The following is a 25,090-nucleotide window of genomic DNA, read 5'->3' as shown; positions in this document are numbered from 1 at the left end:
CCTATGGTGCACCATAAGGGAAAAACTACCACCCACAGCCCTGCCTGTCACACAATGACTAGAAAATGAAATATATATTTGATGAAAGTTGTAATTGTCAAAGATGTCAGTTCAGATTAGCATATTAATAATGCACAGTAAAGGAAAGACAACTAATAAATTAGATTTATGTTAGAACAGTTCTAAAGTCATTTCCTCCTGTTCAATGAGGAACACCAAAACAATACATTTGTTATTTTTTTGTTTTTTTTTATTGATGCAGAACAAAAGTGACATACAGCAAACCAAAACAATAAAATCGCTCCTTAAGGTTGTAACCTGTGACGTCATTGGTCAGCAGGATCTGCCCTCCTATTGGCTGGATAATTTGACAGGAGTGTTATTCAGAGATAGTCGGCGCGAGCAGAAACACGCGGCTGCAACTGAGGGAAGAGAACTAGTTGAGCACGAGCTAAGGAACTCTGAGGGGGCGGAGTCAAATCCAGAACACAAAAACAGATTTACCACCAACAGTTAAAAGCAGAACGACAGCAGGAAATTTTGAATATGAACGAAGGTTAAAAGCAAAACATAAATTCTCAAATAATTTGTTGTTACAATGCTCCTAGTTAAAGTAGAGAATCTCATTCTGCACCCCATCGTCATTGATCGAAACAATGGACGGAACCGCTTGGTCTTATTTTGAAACATAAGCGGAAGTCGTCGCATGCGGAGTTGTGGAGGTGTCACCGGCTGAGGGAGAAGGTAGGAACAGAGAAGAGGGCAGGTCACGCGCCCGAGAAGAGGTACAAGAAGAGGAGAGAAGAAACAGAACAATCAGAAGTAAAAGAAAAGAGCTTTCTTTTCACAAAGCTGTCAATCAAGCGAGCCCCGCCCTCTAAGGTGAGAGGACAGGTGTGTTTACTTTTAACTTCTCTGGAATGTCTGCTGCAGTTCTTAGTCCCTGACTATTGGCCAAGAACCACTGCAGTACCACGTGGTACTAAAATGTTCATGTAAAGGTCTGTAATGTTTCTTTTGAGGAACAGCATGTTTGTCTGTTTGTTTGTTTGTTTGTTTGTTTGTTTGTTTGTTTGTTTGTTTGTTTGTTGATGACGTGGTTACGTGACATGGGCTGCAACGCTGGCATCAGCTGATGGAGGCTCTCTTGGTCAGGGACCGAATGGCTTTCCTCTTTTTTAGATCCAGGTCCATCCCGTCTGATCTCCCAGCTGGATCTCATTCAAGCACATCTTCATGCTCAACAGCATGCTGCTAAACAGCAGCATGAGCCCTCTAAAACGGGGAGTGACGTGCGGTCAGGTGAGGCAGTGAGGCAGAGCCTCACCTGTCAAAATCGTGATAAAATAGAAAAAAGTAAATTAAGTAAATATTATTTTCCACTGATCTGTGTTAAATATACATGTTCAGTCAACTCAACATGTTTTCCACAGTTTCTGAGGTTAAGATCGCCAAATTTGAGTGTTGCGCATCACAGACGGAGCGGAAACCCTTGGTGAGGCTCTGGAGCGCTGTGCCACATGTCTGACGGCAGGACTCAATGTGATAGAGACGTGCGGTGGAAGCCCTGCTATAGACCCGCAGAAAAGGCTGTAACCCTATCTTAGATCAGTGTTTTTCAACCAGTGTGCCGCGGCACACTAGTGTGCCGTGGGAGATGGTCAAGTGTGCCGTGGGAAATTGCCCTCATTAACTGAAAAATTAAACATTTCCCATCTCCAGGATTTCAGCTCTCTGTTCATCCAAACAGGCCCTGATAAAACACTGAGGAGTTAGGAATATAAAAGATCGTAAAATACTTTTTCTTTGCGTTTATTTTATTTTATTAAAGACATTTTGATAAGAATGACGTACCGCGATTCAGCTGCAACTCCGGCTGTATTTTGGAAAAGTCCCGTCCTTTTAACTGTCTCCACCAATCATTCTTGGGGAGCTTAATCACATGTCATCAGTCTGACCAATCAGAAGTGCTTAAAGTCTTCACTTCCTTGTCCCGATTTAGCTCGTAAAGTCGCTCAGTTCTAACAAAAATACCAGCTAAAGCTCGTCTTTATCGGTGCAGCTTTCCACAGAATCCGATGTCAGACCGTGGAACAAGTGAACAAAACAAGGAAGCTCAGAGACGCGATCTCCGCCGGCCGTTTAATGCACTACATCTCCCATGATGCATTGGGTTGTGAGAGTGACAGCGTTCAAGGAGATCTGTTGTTAAACGTCTTGAAATCAACGAACACACATCAAACTGTTTTTACATCTTCTAACTTAACTTTTATTGCATCTTTTAGAAAAAAAACAGCTGCAGTTTCAAGCTTTTTCTGCCACAATTATCTCAAAAATGCATGTGAGATTGTGGAGGGGCTGTAGATCAATACTACAGACTGAGTTTCTCCGTTTTTTTTGTTTTTTTTAATTTTTGGATCCTGGTGTGCCGCGGGATTTTTTTTAAGGTTAAAGTGTGCCGTGGCTCAGAAAAGGTTGAAAAACACTGTCTTAGATGACCCCTCCCTTACATTGACGTGTTCTCCCTACCATGACAAAGGTGGATAAAGGTGGAAAGATTTCATGTAATAAATTGAATGTAATCCATGGACACCAGTGAAGATCACAAATCATTGAAGAAAAAAGGTTCAGAGCACTGTCTAGTCATGGGTCTAGATGACCCCACTCCCAATGTTAAAATGCTTAGGATAGCACAAGGGTTAAGTGAGCAAGCCTCACCAGCAGGGGGCAGACGTGAGCTGACAGCTGTTTTGTAGCTACATTACTGCTGTAGAATAAGATGGAGGACGCCTGAGAGATGGAGAAACTCATAAGCTAAAGGAAAATAAGGAAGACTTTCCAACAGATCATAGAGCTTTTTGTGGAGAAAGATCGACACACAGACTCAGAAAGTAAGACCAAACATGTTTTTCAATGTTTGTTTTTTAAAAATAACATGGGATTAAGTGGATAAAAATGTAAGTAAAATCATTTATATTATTTTTATGATCATTTTCACAGACAATATTTGATAACTGATTAAAGCACCAGAATTTGAAGTTGGAAAAATAACGGAAATGGTTACTAAGGGTCAAATGTGTGCTGAACACATCTGTACACTTTATTTGTTTACAGTACATTTGAATAATTTATACACAGGAAGAGTGTTCTATCCATCTATAAAAGAAATATTCTCTGTAGGACAAATATGTTCTGGTGTGTATTTTATGAGCTGTTAGCTGCTGTTGGATGAAAGGTGAAATATTTAGTTTTATCATCGTAAATCTGACTCCAGAGGGGCCAATGCCTCACCAGCCATCAACCTCACCGCACGTCACTGGGACAAACGTTGTATCCGGGTGGCTCCACCGACAGTCCCAGTTCTGTTTTGGGTCTGAGTCCGGTGGTGGCCTGGTTGGGTGTAGCACTGGCCTGGATCCAGCAGATAATGATGTTTGTTTCTCTGATGATTGGTCAGACCCAAACTGCTTGACTGAGGAAATCCTGGTCCAGGATTAAAGTATACAGGATTCTTTTTTTCTTCTTCAGAACCCAATTGGAGCTCATTTAGTCTAATTTGTATCCAGAAGCTCCCATCTCTCCTCTCATCTTCCTGCTCTTTGTTTTCCTTCTTTTTTTAGCAGGATGGATGGAAGCGGAGCTGCAGGAAATCCCAGCGCTGCCTCGTCTAGCTCACTTCCTGGCCTTGCTGATGAGGGGATGCTGCCTCCCACCTCCAGCACAGAGGAGGGAGACCATCAGTGCAGAGAGTCCGCCGTTCTGTCCAGGTCTCACAGTCTCCTGACTCCAGCAGAGAAAGCAGACCTTCCAGACCATCAGCATACCACCACAGATGAACCAACACCAGGAGAATCGTCTTCCTCTAAAGATCAGCCAACTCCTCAACAACCCTGTCCGGGTAAACCTGAGCAAGCAAAGCCAGATCTTTGTCCTGCACGGCAAGAACTGGAAGACTGTCTTCCAACACAAGGACCGTCTTCACCAAAAGAGATTGAAGACACTTTAGGCATTCTTTGTAAAGACCAGAAGAATCCAGAGTGTCTTCCTGGACCAGAACACAACGAGGATCTAAGTCAAGCTGTGGACCACCAAAACCAGAAGCATCTGTGCCTCACTGACCAAATAGCTGCAAAGGAGCAGCTTCCCTGTTCCTTTGTGGAGTTAAGTGACGAGGAGAAGAAGCTCATTCTGGAGGACCAGCAGGAACCTGCTACTGAGAACCAACAGGACTGTGTCAACACCATCCAGCCTCCTGCTCCAGCTCAGGCCTCCGCCCTGGCTCCTCCGGCCCCACCTCTCACCATCGAGGCGTTCTGTGACCAGGTGGGACCTCGCCCACCTCCCTCTCCTTCAGGTGAGCCCAAACTGTGTGGTTACCTGCAGAAGCAGGGGGGCCCGCTGAAGTCCTGGAAGCAGCGCTGGTTCACCTACGAAGAGAAGAAGAACCAGCTGTTCTACTACCGCACGGCGCAGGATGTGATGCCGCTCGGCCAGGTGGAGCTCAGCGGCGCCATCTTCACCTACCCGCTGAAGGCAGAAAGGGGCACCTTCCACATCCAGACACCTGAACGCACCTTCATTCTGAAGGTAGGAAGTCCAGTCCGGGCTCAAGAGGTTTCAGACTATGGAAAGCTGTTGGGGTCAAAATTCGTGTTTGTCCCTCTGCAGAAGAAATACCATTTTGGAGGTTTTGAAATGTTTTCAGTGAGGAGGTAAGAGCTTTTCAGTGAAACCTCCACCTGTTGGAAATGTTTCTCAGAGTGGTCTGAAGAACAGCTTATCAGCATGTTAAGATAGGAGTTTATTGATGCTTTCTAGTACACCTGAGTGCTCCAGAGCATCAAAGTGAAACTAAAATTTTTATAGAGGTGATAACTTTATAAAAAAACACTAAATGTCCCTTTCTTTATATGAGCTTTATCAACTGCAAGTCATGGAAAGAGATGAGAGGAGACGTTTATAACTTGGGAACTCCCAGATGAGTTTCTCTTTCACTGCACTGTAGTAATTAACCAGAGAACATGACTGTGCCCCCACCAGGCTGTGACCCAGGAGCTCATGCATTACTGGCTGCAGCAGCTGCAGGTGAAGCGCTGGCAGCACAGGCAGACCTCCGCCTGCGCAGACACAGCGAACAACAACAACAACAACACTGCTGCAGGTGAGACACAAACCAACCACCAGCAGGGGGCGTCACGGCTTCCACCAGTTTTTTTGGGGTCTGGTTGAACATCAATGGGTTATGTTGTTGGTTGGTTTCGGTGAATCATGTGTGTCAACAGGTGGCGCTGGAGATGCTTCAGTCATTCTCATTAATTCACAGCTTAGTCTGAGGACAGGATGATTTCACTGAGTTTGGGGAGGAAATAAACCGGTCATTAAAGACCCACCCCAATGGGAAAATGGTGTTTTTAAACATGTTCTTGTAGCATTTCTCTCATGATGGAGGACATATTTAAAATCTAAGCTTAAAATTACATTTCTGAGTATTTCTGTATTCAAATCCTTGTCAATCAGGAGCAGATGAAAAAATGCCGTTGAAGAAGCTTGGATCAGGTATGTGCTTCAATCTGCTCCATTCTGACGCGTCCACTGTCAGACCAATAGATCCATGAACGTCTTTGTTTTCCCCGTCTGAGCTGGAATCTGGATCTAAACTGTACGGCTGGGTAACTCTGATACTGCTAATGTTACACTGCTAATGTTAGATTGAGGTGTGAGGGGCTGTAAGCTAGCCGGAGAGAGATTGATGATGGAAGATTTCTAATAAACTGCTGCTGCTCTGCAGAAACTATGTCCTAGAAAACGACTCAGGTTTTTAACATTTTGGCTAAAAACGGCATCAATATAAATAAAAGACCACTGGGAACGCTTTGAAAACAGATCCAAGCATGATTGGAGGTGGACTTTAATGACTTAAGACTTGGTCTCAAGCTGGTCGACCAGTTTGAAGGAGGTTGACCTGCAATGATTGTGGGTGAGAAAGTCTTGGATGGTTAAAGGTTGTGTAAAGACAGACGTTCTGGTCTTGCAGAGTTCCAGCGTCATCCATTCATGTCAGAACATGAACAGACGTGTGAATGCTGGTAGACTTCAGGCATGTCAGCTCCTCTCATCCACCTTCTTACTCAGTCATGTTCAGGAGCACCTTCCTCCTCTTTCCTGCAGCTTTTCACGCTGACTCACTTTTCTCTGCCTGTCAGCGTTTGTTAGGCTCCACACCCAGACAGCACAGTGTGAATCAGAACCCCGTCACCACACACTCCCATACTCTGACCTGGACACCCGCTGCTGTGTGTGTGTGTGTGTGTGTGTGTGTCTGCTGTGAGGCTGATGGAGCAGATGCAGGGCTTATCAGATATCTCCATAACTAGCGCAGCTGATAAACAAGCTTTCATGATGGTAACGAGAGGCGTGGCTGCAGGAAGCTTTGTTGGAGGTTTGCAGGAATTGTTTCCTGCTCCTAAATAAACATGACAGCCCAGCAGAACTCCCTGTGGTCACTGTTACACATCTTCTGGGTTTGTCAGGGGATCTGCAGTTAGTCACTGCCTCTTTCACAGGACTTCTGAAGGAGGTCCTTCAGAAGGGCCGCCTGCAGCGTTGGGTCGATTGCACCATCGTGCGGGCAGGATGTAGCTGACGTCAGGTCGCCTGCAAACGGCTGAATGACAGGAAGTTCACAGAATGAGGGGAACAACTGACCTCTGTTTTCCCTCAAACACAAATCTGTTTGTAAGGTGTGTCTGTTAGGCAACGGTTGTGTCTGGACTTGTCGGGGTCTTGTTGGAGGAACAGCCTTCAGTGAAGTGCTTGCATGGTCCACTGGACTCACACACACTTGTTTAACTGGAAAACTGGATGTCGTCGCCCTCTGCAGGCCACAGAAGGTCATCACCGATCATCTTTTGATCTGTTGTAAAACTGTTTCCAGTGGTCTTTTAATTATGATTATGCCGTATTTAGACAAATTAGGAAAAAAACGGTGCGGTTTTCTAGTACATAGTTTCTGCAGAGCGGCAGTAGTTCATTAGAAATTAACCTCTGAGTTGTGGACGGGACCATTGGCACAGAGTAAGCCTCCCTGTTGCTGAGAGCAGCGTGTTTACCATATCTGCTCCTGATTCACAACGATTTGAATAAAGAAATAGTCAGAAATTACATTTGCAGCTTGTTTGATTTTTTTTCTTAAATTAAGTAGCAAAAGTAAAAAACAGGGGAAGTTTGATTCTAACCAACAGATGCTGTTTTAAGCCATTATTAGAGTGTTTCGTTATAAAAAAAAAAACATTCAGGTTTGCACATTTTGACAGGAACACTTTTGTGGGAGCGTTCCCTGTAAAGGTTTTGGTTCTGGTCTGATCCGGAACTGGTTTCCTCTGATGGCGTTCTGAACTCTGGTTTGGACCCCTCCCCCTTCCAAACAGGAAGTACCTGCTGGTTCCAAGAAGCCAAACTCCCACAGACTTCTATAGAGAAATAAACAGATGTTACTCAGTCGTTCTATTGGTCAGAAGAACCATTCTAGCTCTGATACATTTTTGAACACGTCAATCCTCTTTTTTTTCATGAGATTTTTCAGTAATGCAAGTTATAAAATGACCAATTAAATGCCTCAATAAAAGTGGGCGATCATCGAACGTTTAAAATATTTGACAGATTTTGTGTAGTCTACTTTTAAGTTGTATAGGGGTGAGGACCTCCAACAACTCAGACCTACTCAGATCAATCACTGCTTACCGCCTATTTCTGGTTCCAACATGGCGGCGTCCGTATCATGAAAAATCGGCGCCTAAATTGACTTGATTGTATTGCAGGGGTCGGCAACCCAAAATGTTGAAAGAGCCAAATTGGACGAAAAAAACAAAAAACAAATATGTCTGCAGCCGCAAAATATTCAAAGGCCTATTTAAGCCTTATAATGAAGGCAACACATGTAATATGTATCTATATTAGCTATATTAACCTACTATCAAAATGACTAAGTTGTTACAAACACATAATGAGCATTATTAACAATTAAATTTTTATTTGCCCTGCAGTGCATTCTGCGGAGAACGACGCGTCACGTGACTGCTCTGTTGTGCAAGTTTAACTTCATTATAATATCAATGAATTATGTTTCATTGCTTTGATAAAATTAAAGAAATGTAATAAAGAAATCCGATTTTTGATGTAAATTTTATTTTGAGGATGCGAACACAAAACAATAAAATGGAACGTGCATGACGTGCCCCATGACAGTCAGCTTGTGCTTGAATGACAGAACAGCTTCAAGCATTTGCGGCGCCTGCAGACTTTCAATCAGCTCGTTTAGGTGGCTTCTCACAGTCATATCCACCAAAAAGTGCAGCTTTTCCAGCCACAGTATCTTCCAGTTGCGGGTAGTTCAGGTCTTTGCTTTTCAGGAATGTTTTCACGTGTTCGAAACAGATGACAAAGTGACGCAAAACGTCACCCCTGGCCAGCCATCGGACTTTGTTGTACAACAGGAGATCAAAAAATTACCTTTCAACTTCATCAAGCAACGCACGGAACTGACGGTGGTTCGGTTTCCATCAGTCACCTGCCTAGCAGTCCGCTAAAAGTAAAAAAAAAAAAAAAAAAAAAAAAGAAGCCCTGCTGGTAAAAAACGTGTGTCGCAGCTATGACGCAAATTTTCGTTGACAGAAATGTTGAAATTGTAGTGGCGGTCTTGTGCATTTTAGGTCTGTTAGCAGCAGGGGATTGTGGGAAGCGGTCTCTTGATCTAATTAGGGCTCAGCATGAGTGTTTCTGTTTGCCCACGTTTCTTTTCATATGGCAGTTTTGTTGTTCCACCTTAGTTCATTCTTCCTTTTATGTTGCACCATGAGTGTAGAAGGGAGAGAGGTTGATGACTCCTGTGAAATGTTCAATGTGGTGTGTGTTCTAAATAAATGGGCTTGATAGGCCGGAAAGAGGCCGCGCTCTCAGCTTCTCTTTTTGCCTACGCCTCTCTGTGATTGCCCGGTGTCGTGCGGTGTTTGGGACATGGACAGTTCTCTAGCGCAGCCAGTTGATTGACAGCTCAACATTTTTGACAGCTTGTCTCCCGTTTCGTCCACTGCAAGTGACGTATTTGCCGGGCGTTACAATATTTCTTCTACACATTCTTACAGAATTGGTAAACTTTAAGAATGTTTGTGTCTTGTTTTTCCTCCTACAAAAACCATATTAAAAAAATATATATTTCTCTCCCCCATCTTTTTATATTTTCAAACATTTTTGAAAATGCTCCAGGGAGCCACTAGGGCGGCGCTAAAGAGCCGCATGCGGCTCCTGAGCCGCGGGTTGCCGACCCCCGTTCTATTGGAACTGGAAGTAGACTGTTTTCACTGGATGACGTCACACTAACTCAGTCCACTTCTCTTATACAGTCAATGGTTTGGGTGAAACAAGAGGACTCTGGTCATCTTGAGAACGAGCATCTAAAGCTACAACATCAAAATGATTTAAACTTGGGTTTATAATAAAAATAAATGGATTTAAACAATTTAAAAAAATGAAAGGTTGTTTAGGATTGTTGTCTTTTTTGATTCAGAGGACTTCCTGCCTACCTTTAAAAGCCCTTGGGGTCTGGTTGGGGAGGAGGCGGCTAACACTCAGACACAGCGAACACCACTCTCCAACATGTCCCTCAAACACCCTCTGATTGAAATCCAGTAAGACACCGCCGAAAACACCACTGTCAGATCCTGTTGTTGTTCTGCAGACACTCAGGCCTTTGCTGTGTGCGTCTGTGAACAGAAACTCGGTCCACTCTTTGAGGAAGAGATCCTCTCAGGAGGGGAGTCAGAGCATATTCCACGTCAGCGCTTCAGAGTGGACTCAGCCCAGTTCTGCAGACAGCAGCAACACTGCAGGTATGACACCTAATCTCTCTTTATGTCACCTATCTGCCCCCCTTTTCCACAAAAAAGGGAACTGGTGCCTGTGCTGAACTGATCTCCAAGGCATTTGTCTGTCAGGTCAAGTCAGGTCTCAATCATCCCATCATGTAACACATCTTTACCGAGCTCCATCAGTCCATCTAAGAGGAAAGAGGTCACCTGCTCAGGTAGAGATAGGGAAGAAGTTGATGGTCTCCTCACGACTTCTCTTCTCCTTCAGATCTTGTTCTCACGTCCACAGATGGTCTCCTCTTTACAGCAGCTGTCTATGTTTCATCATCGAGGCTAGGAAACTCTGTGGATTTACTTTGAGGCCGTTTGAGAACCAGTTTACAGAGCAAGGAGGAGATTGTGGAAAACCGAAGAGAGCATTTTAGAGTTTTGTTCTCATTTTAGAGCCAATTGCACCAACAAGCCGTTTAAAACTTAGAGAAATGCTGCGTTCATGTGGTGTTAGACTGATAGGAAAAATGAAAAACAACAAATCCTCCAACACCACATGGATGCTAGAGCGGAGCCCCAAACGTTTTTTTGTGAGGCAAGAATAACTCTTTTTCTTTAAACTTCTTTGATCTTTCTTTTATTGTGAAACCCCATAATAAAGTTTTATTAATTCATGATCCTTTTAATAAAATAAAAAACACTATTTATGAAATGTAAAAAAAAAGACCAAATAACTGTGATTTTCAAAGACAAAAAGTCAGGAAAAAATATACTGATGCATTAAAAGGAAAGAACATTAAATAGTTGATCCTCTCCCGTCATAGACCCGCTGAGACTTTGAGGGCTGCAGCTCATCACACGTCTCACAGTTTGTGCTAAAACTGAACAGCTGTGTCCTGCACGTCTGTTTCTCATCCAGTAGAAGCAAACTTCTCTGTCTTCTGCTGCAGCTACGCATACATCTGCGTTACCTTTTCACCAGAACAGAGTTCCCTCGTTTATTGCAGGAGTTACGTTCGAAAAATAACCGCGATCTGTGAAATCCACGGAGAATGATTACAGACGTCTATGGCAGTAAAACTCCTCACTGCCCAAATACACTTTTCTCAGACAGACATGAACATTTTCACACTTTTCTCTTGTTTAAATTATCAACCCTTCATAGAAATGACATCCAGGATCTTAGAATAAAAACAAAGATCTGATCGAGATCTGAAGAGCTCTGCGTTTCTGTACAGGAGACACGGCTCGGAGGAGATTGACTGACAAGGTCTCCAGCCAATCAGGACACAGAACAGGGTGCGCTGTTTGAAAAAAACAGCATAATGTCTCTAGAACAGGGGAGTCAAACTCATTTTCACCGAGTGCATCTTAGTGGCTGTCCTCAAAGGGCCAGATATAACTTATACATTTAACTAAATGTAATGAAAAATAAATGTAACTACTCCTTAATGTTACATAACTCATTTAATTATTTATTAGAACTTTTAAAAATTACAGTTGCATAGAAAACATATGTTTGCTTGTTTTCTTGTTGCAGTGTTTAAGTCCTAATCTATAGTTGCCCAATCCCATATTTCAAGTCAGATTGCCCCTAGATATGAATAAATACACACCAATTTTTAAATTTCATTTTAAGAAATTAAAACTTTTATGCTCTCATGGGCCACAGAAAATGACATGGAGGGCCACATTTGAGCGTTGAGTTTGACACGTGCGCTCTAAAAGAATGAGCTAAACCGGGAAAGAATAAAATGTCACGTCTTGATCGTGTGGCCAGATAAAAATCAAAAACACGGGTCTCTGATATTGTTCAGTGGGCCGGTCCAAACATGGAGGCGGGCCGGATCCAGCCCGCGGGCCGTAGTTTGCCCACCCCTGGTCTACATAAAGATCTTCCACATGTGTCTTTAGAAAACTCCTCACTGCTCAGGACTTTTCTACTGAAAACATCTGCTTTTGTTTCGACTTTATTGGGCCTTTCCTACTTGTTCCCTCTTTCTTATCCTTAGAAGCTCCTGTTGAGGCTCCTCCTCCTCCCGTTCCTTTAGCAGCTGATTCAGCAGTTCAGGTGCCTTCTGAACCTGGAAGGGCATCACCATCACTGCAGGATGGAGGAAGCAGGAGGACAAAGACTTGCAGCTCGTCCACCATGCCAATCCGTCGCAGAGACACCGTGTCCTCATTCTCGGAGCGGACGTGCCGCCTACAGCAGGAGAAGAAGATGCTGATGGAGGAGGTCAAAGCTCAGAAGGTAATCTTCCAGTTAGTGGGCAGATTCACAACTGATTGTTGCTGTGAAGGCTTCTTTATGAATCCTTTGACGCTACGCTCACACCAAGCACGTGCTGCACTCAAGAATGCACTAAAGCAGGGCTCTGCAACCGTCTCTTTCCTCCGTGTGCTGTGGCTCTTTGTGTTTTTGTAAAATAACTGTCATGTTCATAGATTGTCGTGGGGCCTTTAACACCGTCAGGTAGTGCGAGCCACCCATTTCCGCGATGATTATGTTGCGCTGTCTGTGTAGAACATGCTGGAGGGGGGGGATTACACGCGGGAGAAAACGACGAACAGGTAGAGGGGCGGGGCTTAGACTCACCACTTATGATTCCAGACAAACTAACAGCTGCTTCCTCACAAAAAGTAGTTGTCATCTATAAAATTAATATAATTAATTGGGTTTACTGGATTTAACCCTTGTGCTATCCTAGGCACTTTAACATTGGGAGTTGGGTCATCTAGATCAGTGTTTTTCAACCTTTTCTGAGCCACGGCACACTTTAACCTTAAAAAAAATCCCGCGGCACACCAGCATCCAAAAATTTAAAAAAAAAGGAGAAACTCATAGTCTGTATTGATCTACAGCCCCTCCGCAATCTCACATGCATTTTTGAGATAATTGTTGCAGAAAAAGCTGGTAACTGCAGCTGTTTTTTCTAAAAGATGCAATAAAAGATAAGTTAGAAGACTTAAAAACAGTTTGTGTGTTCGTTGGTTTCAAGACGTTTAACAACAGATCTCCGTATGCGCTGTCACTCTCACAACCCAATGCATCATGGGAGATGTAGTGCATAAAACGGCCGGAGATCGCTTTTCGGAGCTTCATTGTTTTGTTCACTTGTTCCACGGTCTGATACCGGATTCTGTGGAAAGCTACACCGCTAAAGACGAGCTTTAGCTGCTATTTTTGTTAGAACTGAGCGACTTTACGAGCTAAATCGGGACAAGGAAGTGAAGACTTTAACCACTTCTGATTGGTCAGACTGATGACATGTGATTAAGCCTTCAAGAATGATTGGTGGAGACAGTTAAAGGGACGGGACGTTTCCAAAATACAGCCGAAGGTGCAGCTGAATCGCGGTACCTTATCAAAATGTCTTTGATAAAATAAAATAAATGCAAAGAAAAAGTATTTTATGATCTTTTATATTCCTAACTCCTCAGTGTTTTATCAGTTTGGATGAACAGAGAGCTGAAATCATGGAGATGGAAAATGTTTTTAGATCAGTTAATGAGGGCAATTTCCCACGGCACACTTGACCATCTCTCACGGCACACTAGAGTGCCGCGGCACACTGGTTGAAAAACACTGATCTAGACCCACTAGACAGTGCTCTGAACCTTTTTTCTTCAATGATTTGTGATCTTCACTGGTGTCCATGGATTACATGAAATCTTTCCACCTTTATCCACCTTTGTCATGGTAGGGAGAACACATCAATGGAAGGGGGGGGGGTCATCTAAGATAGCACAAGGGTTACAGAAAAGACAAAATATAAATAGAAAAGAGTCTGCATCAAATTGAATTTGTTTTGACAGACGGAAAAGTCTATTCAAGGTTGTGGAAAATGGACAAAAGATCAAAGGAAACATCACGCTCATAAAGAATAAAAATAATTAAATTAAATAATTAAATAAATATCTTGACAACATTTTGAATCAAGCATTGCTAAATGAACTATCGTGATATATCGGCAAAAACATTTTTTCTAACACCCCTAGTGTTTTGGCTCCCTGGGCTTTCATCTAAGTGGGAAACTGATCCAAATGGCTCTTTGAGAGGTTCAGATTGCTGACCCCTGCACTAAACAAACACTCTTGAACCTGCTTGGAGCATACGGTGTTCACACTGGACTGTCCCTACCCGATACTAGCTCACAGTTGGTAAAGGCTTGGTACAAAATGTCTAAGCGGCACAAATCTCTCAAGTCTTGCTCCGGCCTTTTTATTTTACAGCTCTATTTTGAAATATGAAAGACTTGGTATCATAATTCCTTTTTACTTTTATTTTTTTTATTTTTTTCCTTTTTTTAAATTTTGGTATCATAATTCCACCAACACAAAGGACCCTACCCATACACCACTACCAAATGCAAGTCCCTGATTGGTCAACAATCAACTGGTTTAACTTTTGACGCATGTTTAGCTGGCCGAGCATTTTGTATGTAGAGCCCGAAAAACTACTTGAAAATTTGAGTAGGGATGCATGAATGTGAGAGTTTTGAGAGCAGAAGCCCAAAACGCACATTAACATTGACGTTTCATTAAAAGGAGATGTAAACGACTTTCACACTACTAGTGGTTAGTTAAAACTCCCCTTGGAGTTCAGCGGTGATGATAAATCGATGGCTCTGCAGGAACTGGTCTGGATCCTCCATAAAGCCCTGGAGGCATCTCAGCTGGAGAAACGAGCATGTGCAGAGTTTTTGGCAGTAAACGATGAGCAGGAGCGCCTGGAGCTGCTGCGACACCGTGAGCGGCATGCGGCCGACCTCCAGAGACGGCTGGAGGAGGCGAACATGAAGGCAGAGGTTCTGAGGAACAGCCTGGCTGAGAAAGATGTGCAGCTGGCTGAGCTGCAGGCCAGCATCAAGACGCTTACAGAGAAGAACCAGGCCAAGCAGCAGGTGAGGTGGAATCTCGGATGATAACAGCGCTGATAGGAATCCTCTCCTCCTTGAAGCTATACTACCTGCTGAACTAACTGCAGCTGTTTCCTGTCAGGTGATTGTGAAGCTGTCGGATCAGGTGACCTCCTGCCTGTCTGACTCCCGAAGCAAAGATCCCTCATCTTGTGAACCTCCAACTTCGAGGGAGCTTCTGCAAAAGATTGACAATCTGAAGGTGAAACATCACCATTTTCCCTCACAGGTGTACTAGATGTGTGGTTCCTGCAGACTGAGTGCCTCCTTTGCAGCACAGGGGTCTTAAGTGTATCAGAGGAGTCTTACCTGCAGCCCACATGAACTGTGGCAGCCTTTTCAGTTTCTGAGCTTATGTTTGTGGGTCTTCAGGACGACATCGAGGCGTACAAGACTCAGAACAAATTTCTGAACTCAGAAATCTACCAGTTGACCAAACTGTGGAGGAAGAGCTCTGAGCAGGAGAAGAGCCTGATGGTGAAGGTGGGTCAGACCCTTCAACGCGGAGACGGCTCTAAAAGATCTGCATCTGTGCTTCTGTTTCTATGGCTCTGTCCCTCTGTCTTCTGATTGGTTCCCTCTCCATCTCTTGTCTTCTGGTTGGATGCAGTGTGCCTACTTGGAGGCCACCAACTGCCAGGTTGAGAGTCGTTATTTGGGTGTCCTGCGGAAGCTGCAGGAGACCAAATCCTTGGATCCAGACCAGCGGGAGGCTGTGCAGAAAATGATCGAGGAGGCTCTTAGAGGAGAGCTGGACTCTGGCTCCAAGCTCAGTGCGGACAGGTACCAGAACCCCTGCAGGTTCCGTCAGCTCTCTGCTTTTCAGTGGAACAAAACAATACCAAGAGAGCAGAGTCGTAAATTCCTGACAGTATTTTATTTACAATAATCTTTAACAATGGACTAGTAAACCCTGTGCTGTGTCTGCAGGGATCATGATGCATACGGCTTTAAGATCATCCCAGACTATGAAGTGGAGGACATGAAGCTGCTGGCAAAGATCCAGGCTCTGGAAATCCGTTCACACAACCTGCTGAACCAGGTCCAAACACCCATCCAGACTCTGTCTACGACCTGACGGTTTCATTTAGATTTAATTCACATCTGACCCTAAATTTTACTTAGGAGGTAAAGTTTGTATTATTTAAAAGAAAACAAAACTCACTCCATGTCAGTTCTTTAGGCGCTTGGGGGCTAGGGGCTTGTGGCTCCAAAAAGGCATTTACGATTCAGCTTAACAAAACAATTCCTGGTTGCCATAGGAGCGGCTGTTAGCTAGCAGGGGAGGGCGTTAACGAAGGGATGATGGGAAATTAGCGCAGGCTTCCTCTACGCCAGTAGTCCCGCCCACAGCTCAGAGCCGAATTTCCAAAGAACTTTTGCTGCTCTGCAGAAACGATGTCCTAAAAAAACGACACAGGTTTGTTGATGTTGGCTAAAAACAGCATAATATTAATTAAAAGACCACTGGGAACGCTTTGAAAATAAACCAGTAGATGATCGGAGATGAGCTTTAAAACCCAGAGGCTGCTCTGCAGCCTGAAGAGAATGGACAAAGCCAGAGATCACATGACTTGTTAAATTATTTTGGGACCGTTTCTTAACTCCCTGATGGTTGCCCTTTAAGCAAATACGACATCATTGACCCTTTTTCTTTGTGAAACTGGACACATTTGCAGGACTAATTCCATGGTCAGCTTTTAAAACACTCACACATATTTAGAGCTCAGGACTGTCAGTGTCACACAAATGGCCATGCCCCTATTTTGGTGCAGTTTAAAATAAATATGGAAAAGTTATGAATTTATGCTGTTTTGCATTTAAGTGAATAGAGACAGGCTTCATGTTTTTAACAAGCTACCCAGTGGTTACATGTGGGACTGCTATGGCTGCACCTAACTTGTAGTTTCAGAGTCGAGGCTTGAAGTTATGGTGTTACAGCCCAATCTAATCTAATCTATACGTTTTAAAAAGACATTTCAGATAGACTTCCTGCCAAGACGATGATAACCAGTGTTATAAAAAACAATCTAAAGAAGCAAAATCCAAACCAGTTTTCTTTACAAATTAAAAGTGAAGCCCAACAAGTAACATCAGGATTGGACATTTCCAAACCTGACTTAACAGTGAAGGTTATGTCTACAGACATAATTAAAAAAAATACAATTTTTCAACTTTAACTTATCACAAGGGGGTTAAGGTATAGGGGCCTCACAAATCAGATTTTAGCCTTGGTCACTCTGTGAAATTCAGATAAAGTCTGACGGGCAACCTGTGTGTTTCGACAGGAGGGTACTGAGCACCCCCAGCTGAGCCGTTGGGCGCAGTTCCTGGCTGGCAGGTCACAAGACGACCTTTGCCCCTCACCAGAGCTCAAAACTCTGCTCCGCAGCGGCGTTCCTCAGGAGTATCGATCGAGGGTATGGCGCTGGATGATCCGAGCCAGAACCAGAACGATCTGGGAGCACCACCCACAGCTCTACGAGCAGGTATGCTAACAGTGCCGGTCCACACCTTTCCACACCTGTCCTCAGGTGAGTAATCCAGCTCTGGTGTTTTGCAGCTGTGTGAGAAGAGTAGAACATTTCCTCACCCGGCCACCCGGCAGATCCAACTGGACCTTCACCGCACTTTAACCACTAATCAGCACTTTTCCTCACCATCAAGCCCCGCCCTCCAGGAGCTCCGCCGCATTCTGCTGTCATTCTCTTGGCACAACCCAACTGTTGGATACTGCCAGGGCCTCAACAGGTGCTCATCTCTGATTTACCTAACATTGGATTGACTTCTGACAATTCTGTTCAGAACTTTTTAAAGAATTTCTCTTAGGGGTGGGTGTCATGTGATGCAGTCATGTGACAAAGCGATGTCCGCTGTGTCTGTCAGGTTGGCGGCCATTGCTCTGCTCGTTCTGCAGAATGAAGAGGACGCCTTCTGGTGTCTGTTAGCTGTGGTTGAAACCATCATGCCTGAAGATTACTACACCAAAAACCTGATGGCCTCTCAGGTGAGGAGCCCCTACACCTGACAACCTAGCTTCCTTCTTCACACTCAAAGAATAACAATCACCAACCATCTGTTAAAGGGAGGCAGAGTGCAAGTTACTTAGTGCAGGTCTGGCGCTAACTAGACTTTGACTTTGAGGAAGTTTAGAAAACTGGGGAGAAAAGGGGGTTTGCTGCAGAGGTAGATCTGTAATGCAGTAGAATTGAGTGTTTAAAATGTAGACTGAGAGAAGACGGAGAGTAAAAAGCCAGAGCCTTGAAGGGTGCCTGCTGTGACAAGGAAGACTGAAATTGGAAGGATGAATAAAGGGGAAACGATTGGGGAGATAGAAGTGAAACCACTGCATGGGGCTGTAGATGATGGAAAAGAGGCGCTGAATAAGATCAGAGTGCGAGTATCAAAGGTGGTGGTAAAGCGATGGAGGACGAGAATAAAAACCAGACTAGAACCTGCTGCTTCCAAAAAAGAACGTTTGTTGTGCTATGGTAGAACTTCTCTTAGAGATGATTATCAGTTAGATGGAAGTGGAGCTGGTAGGCGGCAGTTTTCTCCAGCAGTTTGTATAGAAATAGTAAGATGGAGAAAGGACAGAGTTGGTAAAGTTACTGGGATCTAAAAGGGACAGACTGCACCTGTAATAAGAGTGAGAACATGGCTAGTCGTGAGAAAGACGTGAAAAACATAGGATATTACGGGAAGAGAGGCAGGATTGTACCAAGGCAGTGAGAGGGGTCAAGGCAAGTAGGAAGCTTGGATTTACAAGTGAGGTTGGAGACTTGAGAGGGGGGGTGGTGAAGGTGGGTGGGGGCACAGAGCCCCCCAAGAAAACGAAAGGTTTTTTTTTTTACTTATATGCACGTAACTCCTGCGCTTGATGTAGGAGCACTCAATCATTCTGGTTTGAACAGTCAAGAGTTAACTAGGTCGTCTTCTGGAGCTACCTAGTCACAATAAATGAAATCTGGTTCCAAAGGACATCTGGTGGACATGGCTTGCAAACCTGTGTTAAGGACATATGTTGTTGCGGTGATCATGTCAGCCACAGTAATGTAAACAAAAGTATCTAGACTCAAATAACCAAGAGTAATGTGACATGAAGACTGATAACTTATCAAAAAATACTGTCTTGCAAAGTTTAACATCTCTGTAAAAAAACCACTACGTACTTATATACTGCAATTCTTACACACCAAGACTGTTTTCTGTTTTATTTTTGCCATCAGATGGACTTAGCAGTAAGTACACTGTGTTAATCGTTTGGGTTTCTATACAAAAAATACTCACAAATGTAGCGCTTACCTTGTATAAAACCTGACGTCATCTTCAGAGGAAGCAAACGGCTCCAGAGCAAACTTGTTGATGATGTCATCTCCTCCATTTGATGCCGGAGCCTTGCTAGTTCTGAGCATAGATCTTCATTTTGGCTCCAGAAAAATCCTGGGCAGCAACATCAAAAGTCTGCTCATCCCAGTCGTCACAGCTGTGTTTGGTGGTTTCCAAAGACGAAGACTTAGCAAACAAACAGTTGTTCTATTCAAATAGAACAGGGACAGCTCCTCTTTTGAAAGACCCACTCCAATGAAAATGGTGTATTTGCTGTTTTTATGATGTTCGTGTAGCATTATTCTCATAATGTTAAAGAAAATTAAGATCCAAATTGCATGTCAGAGTATTTCTTTATTCAAATCATCTGGCTCCTAACTGTACGGCTGGATAGCTCTGATATTGCTCGCCATTTTTGTTGCACTAGTAATGTTAGTTGAGATTGTAAGCTAGTGGGAGAGAGTGCAAACAAAGGGATGATGGGGAGTGTCAGCAGGCTTACATTCCGCCCAAAATCCCACCCAAAACTCAGAGGTGACATTCTAATAAACTCCTGCTGCTCTACAGAAACTATGCTCTAGAAAACGACACAGTTTTTTTTTAAAATTTTGTCTATAAACAGCATCGTCATAATTAAAAGACAACTGGGAACGCTTTGAAAATGGATCAAAAGATGATCAGAGTGGGACTTAAAAATGCCTGCGCCCATCAAGATGTGACTGCTCAACCAGGTCATTAGGAATAAATGAAAATAAAAGCCATCTTGCTGAATATTAATGACCCACTTCTTCCATAACTCACCATCTGTGTGTAAACTTATTAAGGAATCCCATTTAGCCAATACTGCGCTTTCGGGGACACAGCTAGAGCAACTTGATGTGCTGTCCTCTAGTTTTCTTCTTTCTTTTTGATATCATTGTGTAAGCACAAAACAACAAACAAAGAAACATACAAGGCAAAAAGAACCCAAAGAAAACCAATGAATATGGAGTCTTTCTGTGTTTTTTGGGGATGTGCAGTTCCCCGCAAGCAGACGTAACTCGCTGGTCTTATGTTTTATCTGGAAATGCATCACACAATTCCACGCATAAAACTGCAGAAGTGAACCACACTTGCTGTCACATACAAATGCTTTGCCTGATTCTGTTGCTTTTCAGGCAGACCAGAGGGTCCTGAAGGACTCCTGGTGGAGAAGCTTCCACGGCTGGCAGCGCACTTTGAAAAGCACAACATAGACGTCACCCTCATAACCTTCAACTGGTTCTTGGTGGTTTTTGTGGAAAGTCTGCCGAGCGACATCCTACTGCCGCTGTGGGACGCTTTTTTGTATGAGGGCACCAAGGTATGAACATCCCCCTAGACACAGCCGCTCCTGAACGCACCACAACTGAAAGCATTAACCCTAGAGAACCATCGCTGTCAAATTTGATACAGACATTTCTAAAAGCATTTCTAAAAAGTTATTCCATCTCGATAGCATAATCAAAACTCTTGTTTTCCATGTTTTCCACCCTCTAGTGAATTATTATTCCACTAGGGGCAGTAGAAGAGTTTTTGTTGCTTATTTCAAAATGGCCACTTCCATGAAATCTCAAACACATTTTTGGTGGGAAAAATTGTATATCATTTTCAAAACTTTATGGTGGAAATAACTTAGATATTATTATTTTTTATTAGATAACTGCTTGCTGTATTATTGATAGTTATTTTTTTTATAAAACAATTACATCATGTAAAAAGTGTGGATCAAATTTGAGATGGTTGCCTCAATTTTCTCAATTTTTCAGGCTTTTCTCCTGAATACATGTCAATATTTTTGCGCTTTCAGTTGGCATTTTTGTAATTTAACACTTACCAAATGACCCAATGCATCTACTACCAATATCTATATCTCATAATTTTATCTTTGTGGATTTCATGAAAGGGTTTAAAGACCTCTTGATTCCAAGAAACTTGGATTTTTAATGTCGTGGGCTTTACAGGGTTAAAGTACCCAAACTACAATACAAAAAGTCCCAACTGCAGTATTAATGCACCAGGACAGAGAATATACCACTGGTCATCTGATGCGGACATCTTTTAAATTTGGAAACAGTGTCTTTTGAAGTTCAGGAGTCTACACACCTTAATCCTGTCAGTGAGGCGTGCTGGTATTTCCCATGTTGGTCAGCTCTGGCTTGTGCATGCAGGTGATCTTCAGGTACGCTCTGGCTCTTTTCAAATACAAAGAGGACGACATCCTGAAGATAAATGATGGAGTGGAGATCTACCAGTACCTGCGCTTCTTTACTAAGACCGTCTCAGACAGCAGGTACGGCCTCACCTAACAATCCTGTTGTCTGGATTCTTCTGAGAGCCGTCACCAGCACCTGTCCCAGGCTTCTCACAGATTGTCCTGTGTGTGCATGTAGGAGACTGAGCAGCATTGCCTTTGGAGACATGAACCCGTTCCCACGCCGCCTGCTGAGGAACCGGCGTGTGCAGCATCTGGAGCGCCTGCAGAAGGAGCTGAAGGAGCTGGAGGAGCTGCAGAAGGAGTTTGTGACAGAGAGAGCCGAGCACAAAGACAAGGAGCTCGACGTGGGTGCCAGCGAGGATGACGAAGAGATCTGACTACTGCTGCCAGCTCCAAAGGGCGAGAAGGAAAACCAGTGTCTTTGGTGAACTAACACCAAGCAGCCAACAAGAGGTTATCCATTTATTCTTTCCAGGCCAAAGCTTCACTTAAAAGATGGAGTTCCTCATGCAGAGCTTCCTGACCCTGGCCCTCAAAGTCGCCACCATGCTTATTTTTTACTTCTACCTGCCGTACTCACACGACTGGCTTATGGATACAGATTCTGCCTGACTGAACACACCTGATCCAGGCAGTCAGAATCGGGATCAGGCCGCGCTGACCTTTGACATGAGAACAGAGCAAAAGAACACAAGAGGAACACCACAGGCTCTGATGTTTATTTCTGTCATGTAGGCTTCATTTTGATGATGTTTCTAAACATAATTTGTCACTGACAGACATTGGAACCCAAACATTTCTGTCTGCTCCATTTGGAAAAACCTCCACCTTAAAGTTATTTCATTGTTAAGCTGCACAAATGTGTTTAAATGCACAATGTTTTGTATATATTTGTCAAATATTTGCCTCAGAATGTGTACATAAATATTTTGCAAATACGCATGTGTATTGGTTTTTTTAAGCTACTGTGCGTATAAATAACCTACACTCACTGGTCACTTTACTAGGCACACCTGTCCAACACAAGTTTCTAATCAGCCAATCACATGGCAGCAACTCGATGCAATTAGGCATGTAGACATGGTCCAGACGATCACTGTAGTTCAAACCGATATGACTTACTTTTTTAACCCTTGTGCTATCCTAGGCACTTTACACCTTTATAATTTCAGAGGACTAGCAAACTAAAGTCTCTGGACTTGGGCCCTTCTTGAATTAACCCTTGTGCTATCCTAAGCACTTAAACGTTTGGAGTTGGGTCATCTAGACCCACTAGACAGTGCTCTGAACCTTTTTTCTTCAATGATTTGTGATCTTCACTGGTGTCCATGGATTACATGAAATCTTTCCACCTTTGTCCACCTTAGTCATGGTAGGGAGAACACGTCAATGGAAGGGTGGGGTCATCTAAGATGAAAGGATCTGCTGTTTATCTGAACGACCATCTGACCAGAAGGAATGCTGAAATCACCAAACATGCCAGGCTTCTCAGGAAGCGTAAGCAGATTGAAAAAACTTGGGTTAAAGGCTGCAGGATTTACGTCAAACCACTCGGTCCACCGGACCGGGCCAAGGTTCTGGTTGTGAACACCATGAAGGACTTTGAGAAGTGTTTGATCACGGACGTCTGAACCAACATGCAGTAATAAATCAAGAGCCAAATAATTTCAAGAAATATGACGCCTGGATTCATCGCTTTCTCCAAAAGTCTGAAGTGACCTGATTATCAGCAAAGTTCTGACCTGCAGACAACTTGACCTCAACTTTCAGCGCCACTGATATCAGCTGAAGAAGGATATGGACCTGAATCTAATGTCTGCAGACATAACATCGAAGAGAACTACTAACTCTGTTTAAACCCAGAAGAACTGCTGTTAATCAGCAGAAGAAGGAATACCAACCTTGGACACTCGACAGATTATGGACCCTTTTTATTTTCCCTTACAGCATTACTTTATTATAAAAAGAAAAATAATAATAAAACAAATGATTAATCAATTATTTAAAATGGTTAAATTGATTGACTTTTAATGATATTACTTTACTTGCTCCAAAAAATTGATAAGTTGATTTATGATTTTTCCTAATGTAGCATAATTTTGCACATATTTTTTACTTTTGATACTTGATCAAATTGTGCTATGAAAATTTCTGAAACAGTGTTATGTCTATTTTACTGATATAGTATTATTTTTTAATCATATCAATGACTTTTATAAGTAACATAATCTGCATATATTTTGGATACTACATTGCCATGTTGATTTCTAAATTAAAAAAAAATAATTTAAGTAATTTTCTTTGACATGTGCTTCATTGATACTTCAAGATTCTTAATTCTGTCTGATAAAAGCTAGGAACCGGATATTGATAAATCATGTAATAAAATGGTTACAGTATAACAGGGTGGGATTATGTAGGTTTGCTTCCTTCCACTCCCTTTCAAGCAATATTTATTAATATGTCTAATTATCCTAAGTTTGATTGGTTATTGTATGAATTTATAACTGATGATTGTAATGTTGTTGCGTTGTTGTTTTATTTCTATTTGATTGCTTGAAATAAACTATTTCAAATCAAATCAAATCAAGATAGCACAAGGGTTAAACTTGAAACATCCAATCCAAGATTTAATGGCAGAAATAGCTATCTGGTGATGGAAAACATTTTTATGAGTCCAACCCACAGAGTCTGCTCTGCTGCTCATCTCACAAATGCAAAGATTCATTGCCCATCAATCATTTTTATTTGCTTAGGTTTTTTTTCATCTGTAGAATTTCCTCTTCTGTAAGCAATTTACAAGAAATCTTAATGTAAATAACTACAGAAAATATTAATTTAGCTTCAAATCCTTATTCAAGCAATAACAGCAAATTGAATTGCTTTGCATAAAATGTCTGTGATCAGATTGTCCTGCGTCTGGAGCTATCTGAATTTTCTATTTTTTTTTACTTTGGAATGATAACTTTGTTCAGTCTATTGTGTTTGGTCTTCTTGTGGTGGGAGAGTTTTGTTTAAGATTATTTTCTTTTATACAGTGAGGTCAATAAGTATTTGATCACCCTGTGATTTAGCAAGTTCTCCCACTTAGAAATAGAACTTTTTGGTCTTAACTCCATTCAGCGTGTTTGTAGGAGGAAGAAGGAGGAGCATCATTCCAAGAACACCATACCTACAGTGAAGCACGGGGGTGGAAGCATCATGCTCTGGGGGTGTTTTTCTGCACTGGGGACAGGACGACTGCACTGTATTAAGGAGAGGATGAACGGGGCTCTGTATTGTGAGATATTGGGCAAAAACCTCCTTACCTCAGTCAGAGCGTTGAAGATGGGTCGTGGCTGGGTCTTTCAGCATGACAATGACCCGAAGCACACAGCCAAGAAAACCAAGGAGTGGCTCCGTAAGAAGCATATCAAGGTTCTGGAGTGGCCTAGCCAGTCTCCAGACCTAAATCCAATAGAGAATCTTTGGAGGGAGCTGAAACTCCAGGTTGCTCAGCGACAGCCCCGAACCCTGACAGATCTAGAGAAGATCTGTGTGGAGGAGTGGGCCAAAATCCCTGCTGCAGTGTGTAGAAACCTAGTGAAGAACTACAGGAACCGTTTGACCTCTGTCATTGTTAACAAAGGCTTCTGTACCAAATATTAAAGTTGTTTAACTCAAGTGATCAAATACTTATTTGTCACAGTAATATACAAATAAATTGTTTTAAAAAATCGTACAACGTGATTTCTGAATGTTTCTTCAGA

The 25,090-nt window shown here is 42.8% G+C and overlaps 1 protein-coding gene across 1 annotated transcript; it reads left to right on the top strand.

Annotated features, from left to right (window-relative positions):
• Positions 1–289: 289 nt before the first annotated feature.
• On the top strand, positions 290–22,281 carry LOC101163797 (TBC1 domain family member 2A-like). The gene is given in 18 exon segments (XM_023959519.1): positions 290–882; positions 3,624–4,587; positions 5,041–5,161; positions 9,563–9,683; positions 9,769–9,884; positions 11,867–12,108; positions 14,492–14,761; positions 14,859–14,978; positions 15,149–15,259; positions 15,387–15,559; positions 15,707–15,818; positions 17,065–17,265; positions 17,340–17,527; positions 17,663–17,783; positions 20,263–20,284; positions 20,287–20,447; positions 21,295–21,416; positions 21,517–22,281. Coding segments are annotated over 17 exon segments (3,366 nt in total). The 5' UTR covers positions 290–882; position 3,624; the 3' UTR covers positions 21,719–22,281.
• The last annotated feature ends 2,809 nt before the right edge of the window (positions 22,282–25,090 follow it).

The sequence above is a fragment of the Oryzias latipes genome, chromosome 10, assembly GCF_002234675.1.
Source record: "Oryzias latipes chromosome 10, ASM223467v1".
Lineage (NCBI taxonomy): Eukaryota > Metazoa > Chordata > Actinopteri > Beloniformes > Adrianichthyidae > Oryzias > Oryzias latipes.
Note: the sequence above shows the minus strand (reverse complement) of the source record. Positions and strands in the feature narration are given on the sequence as shown.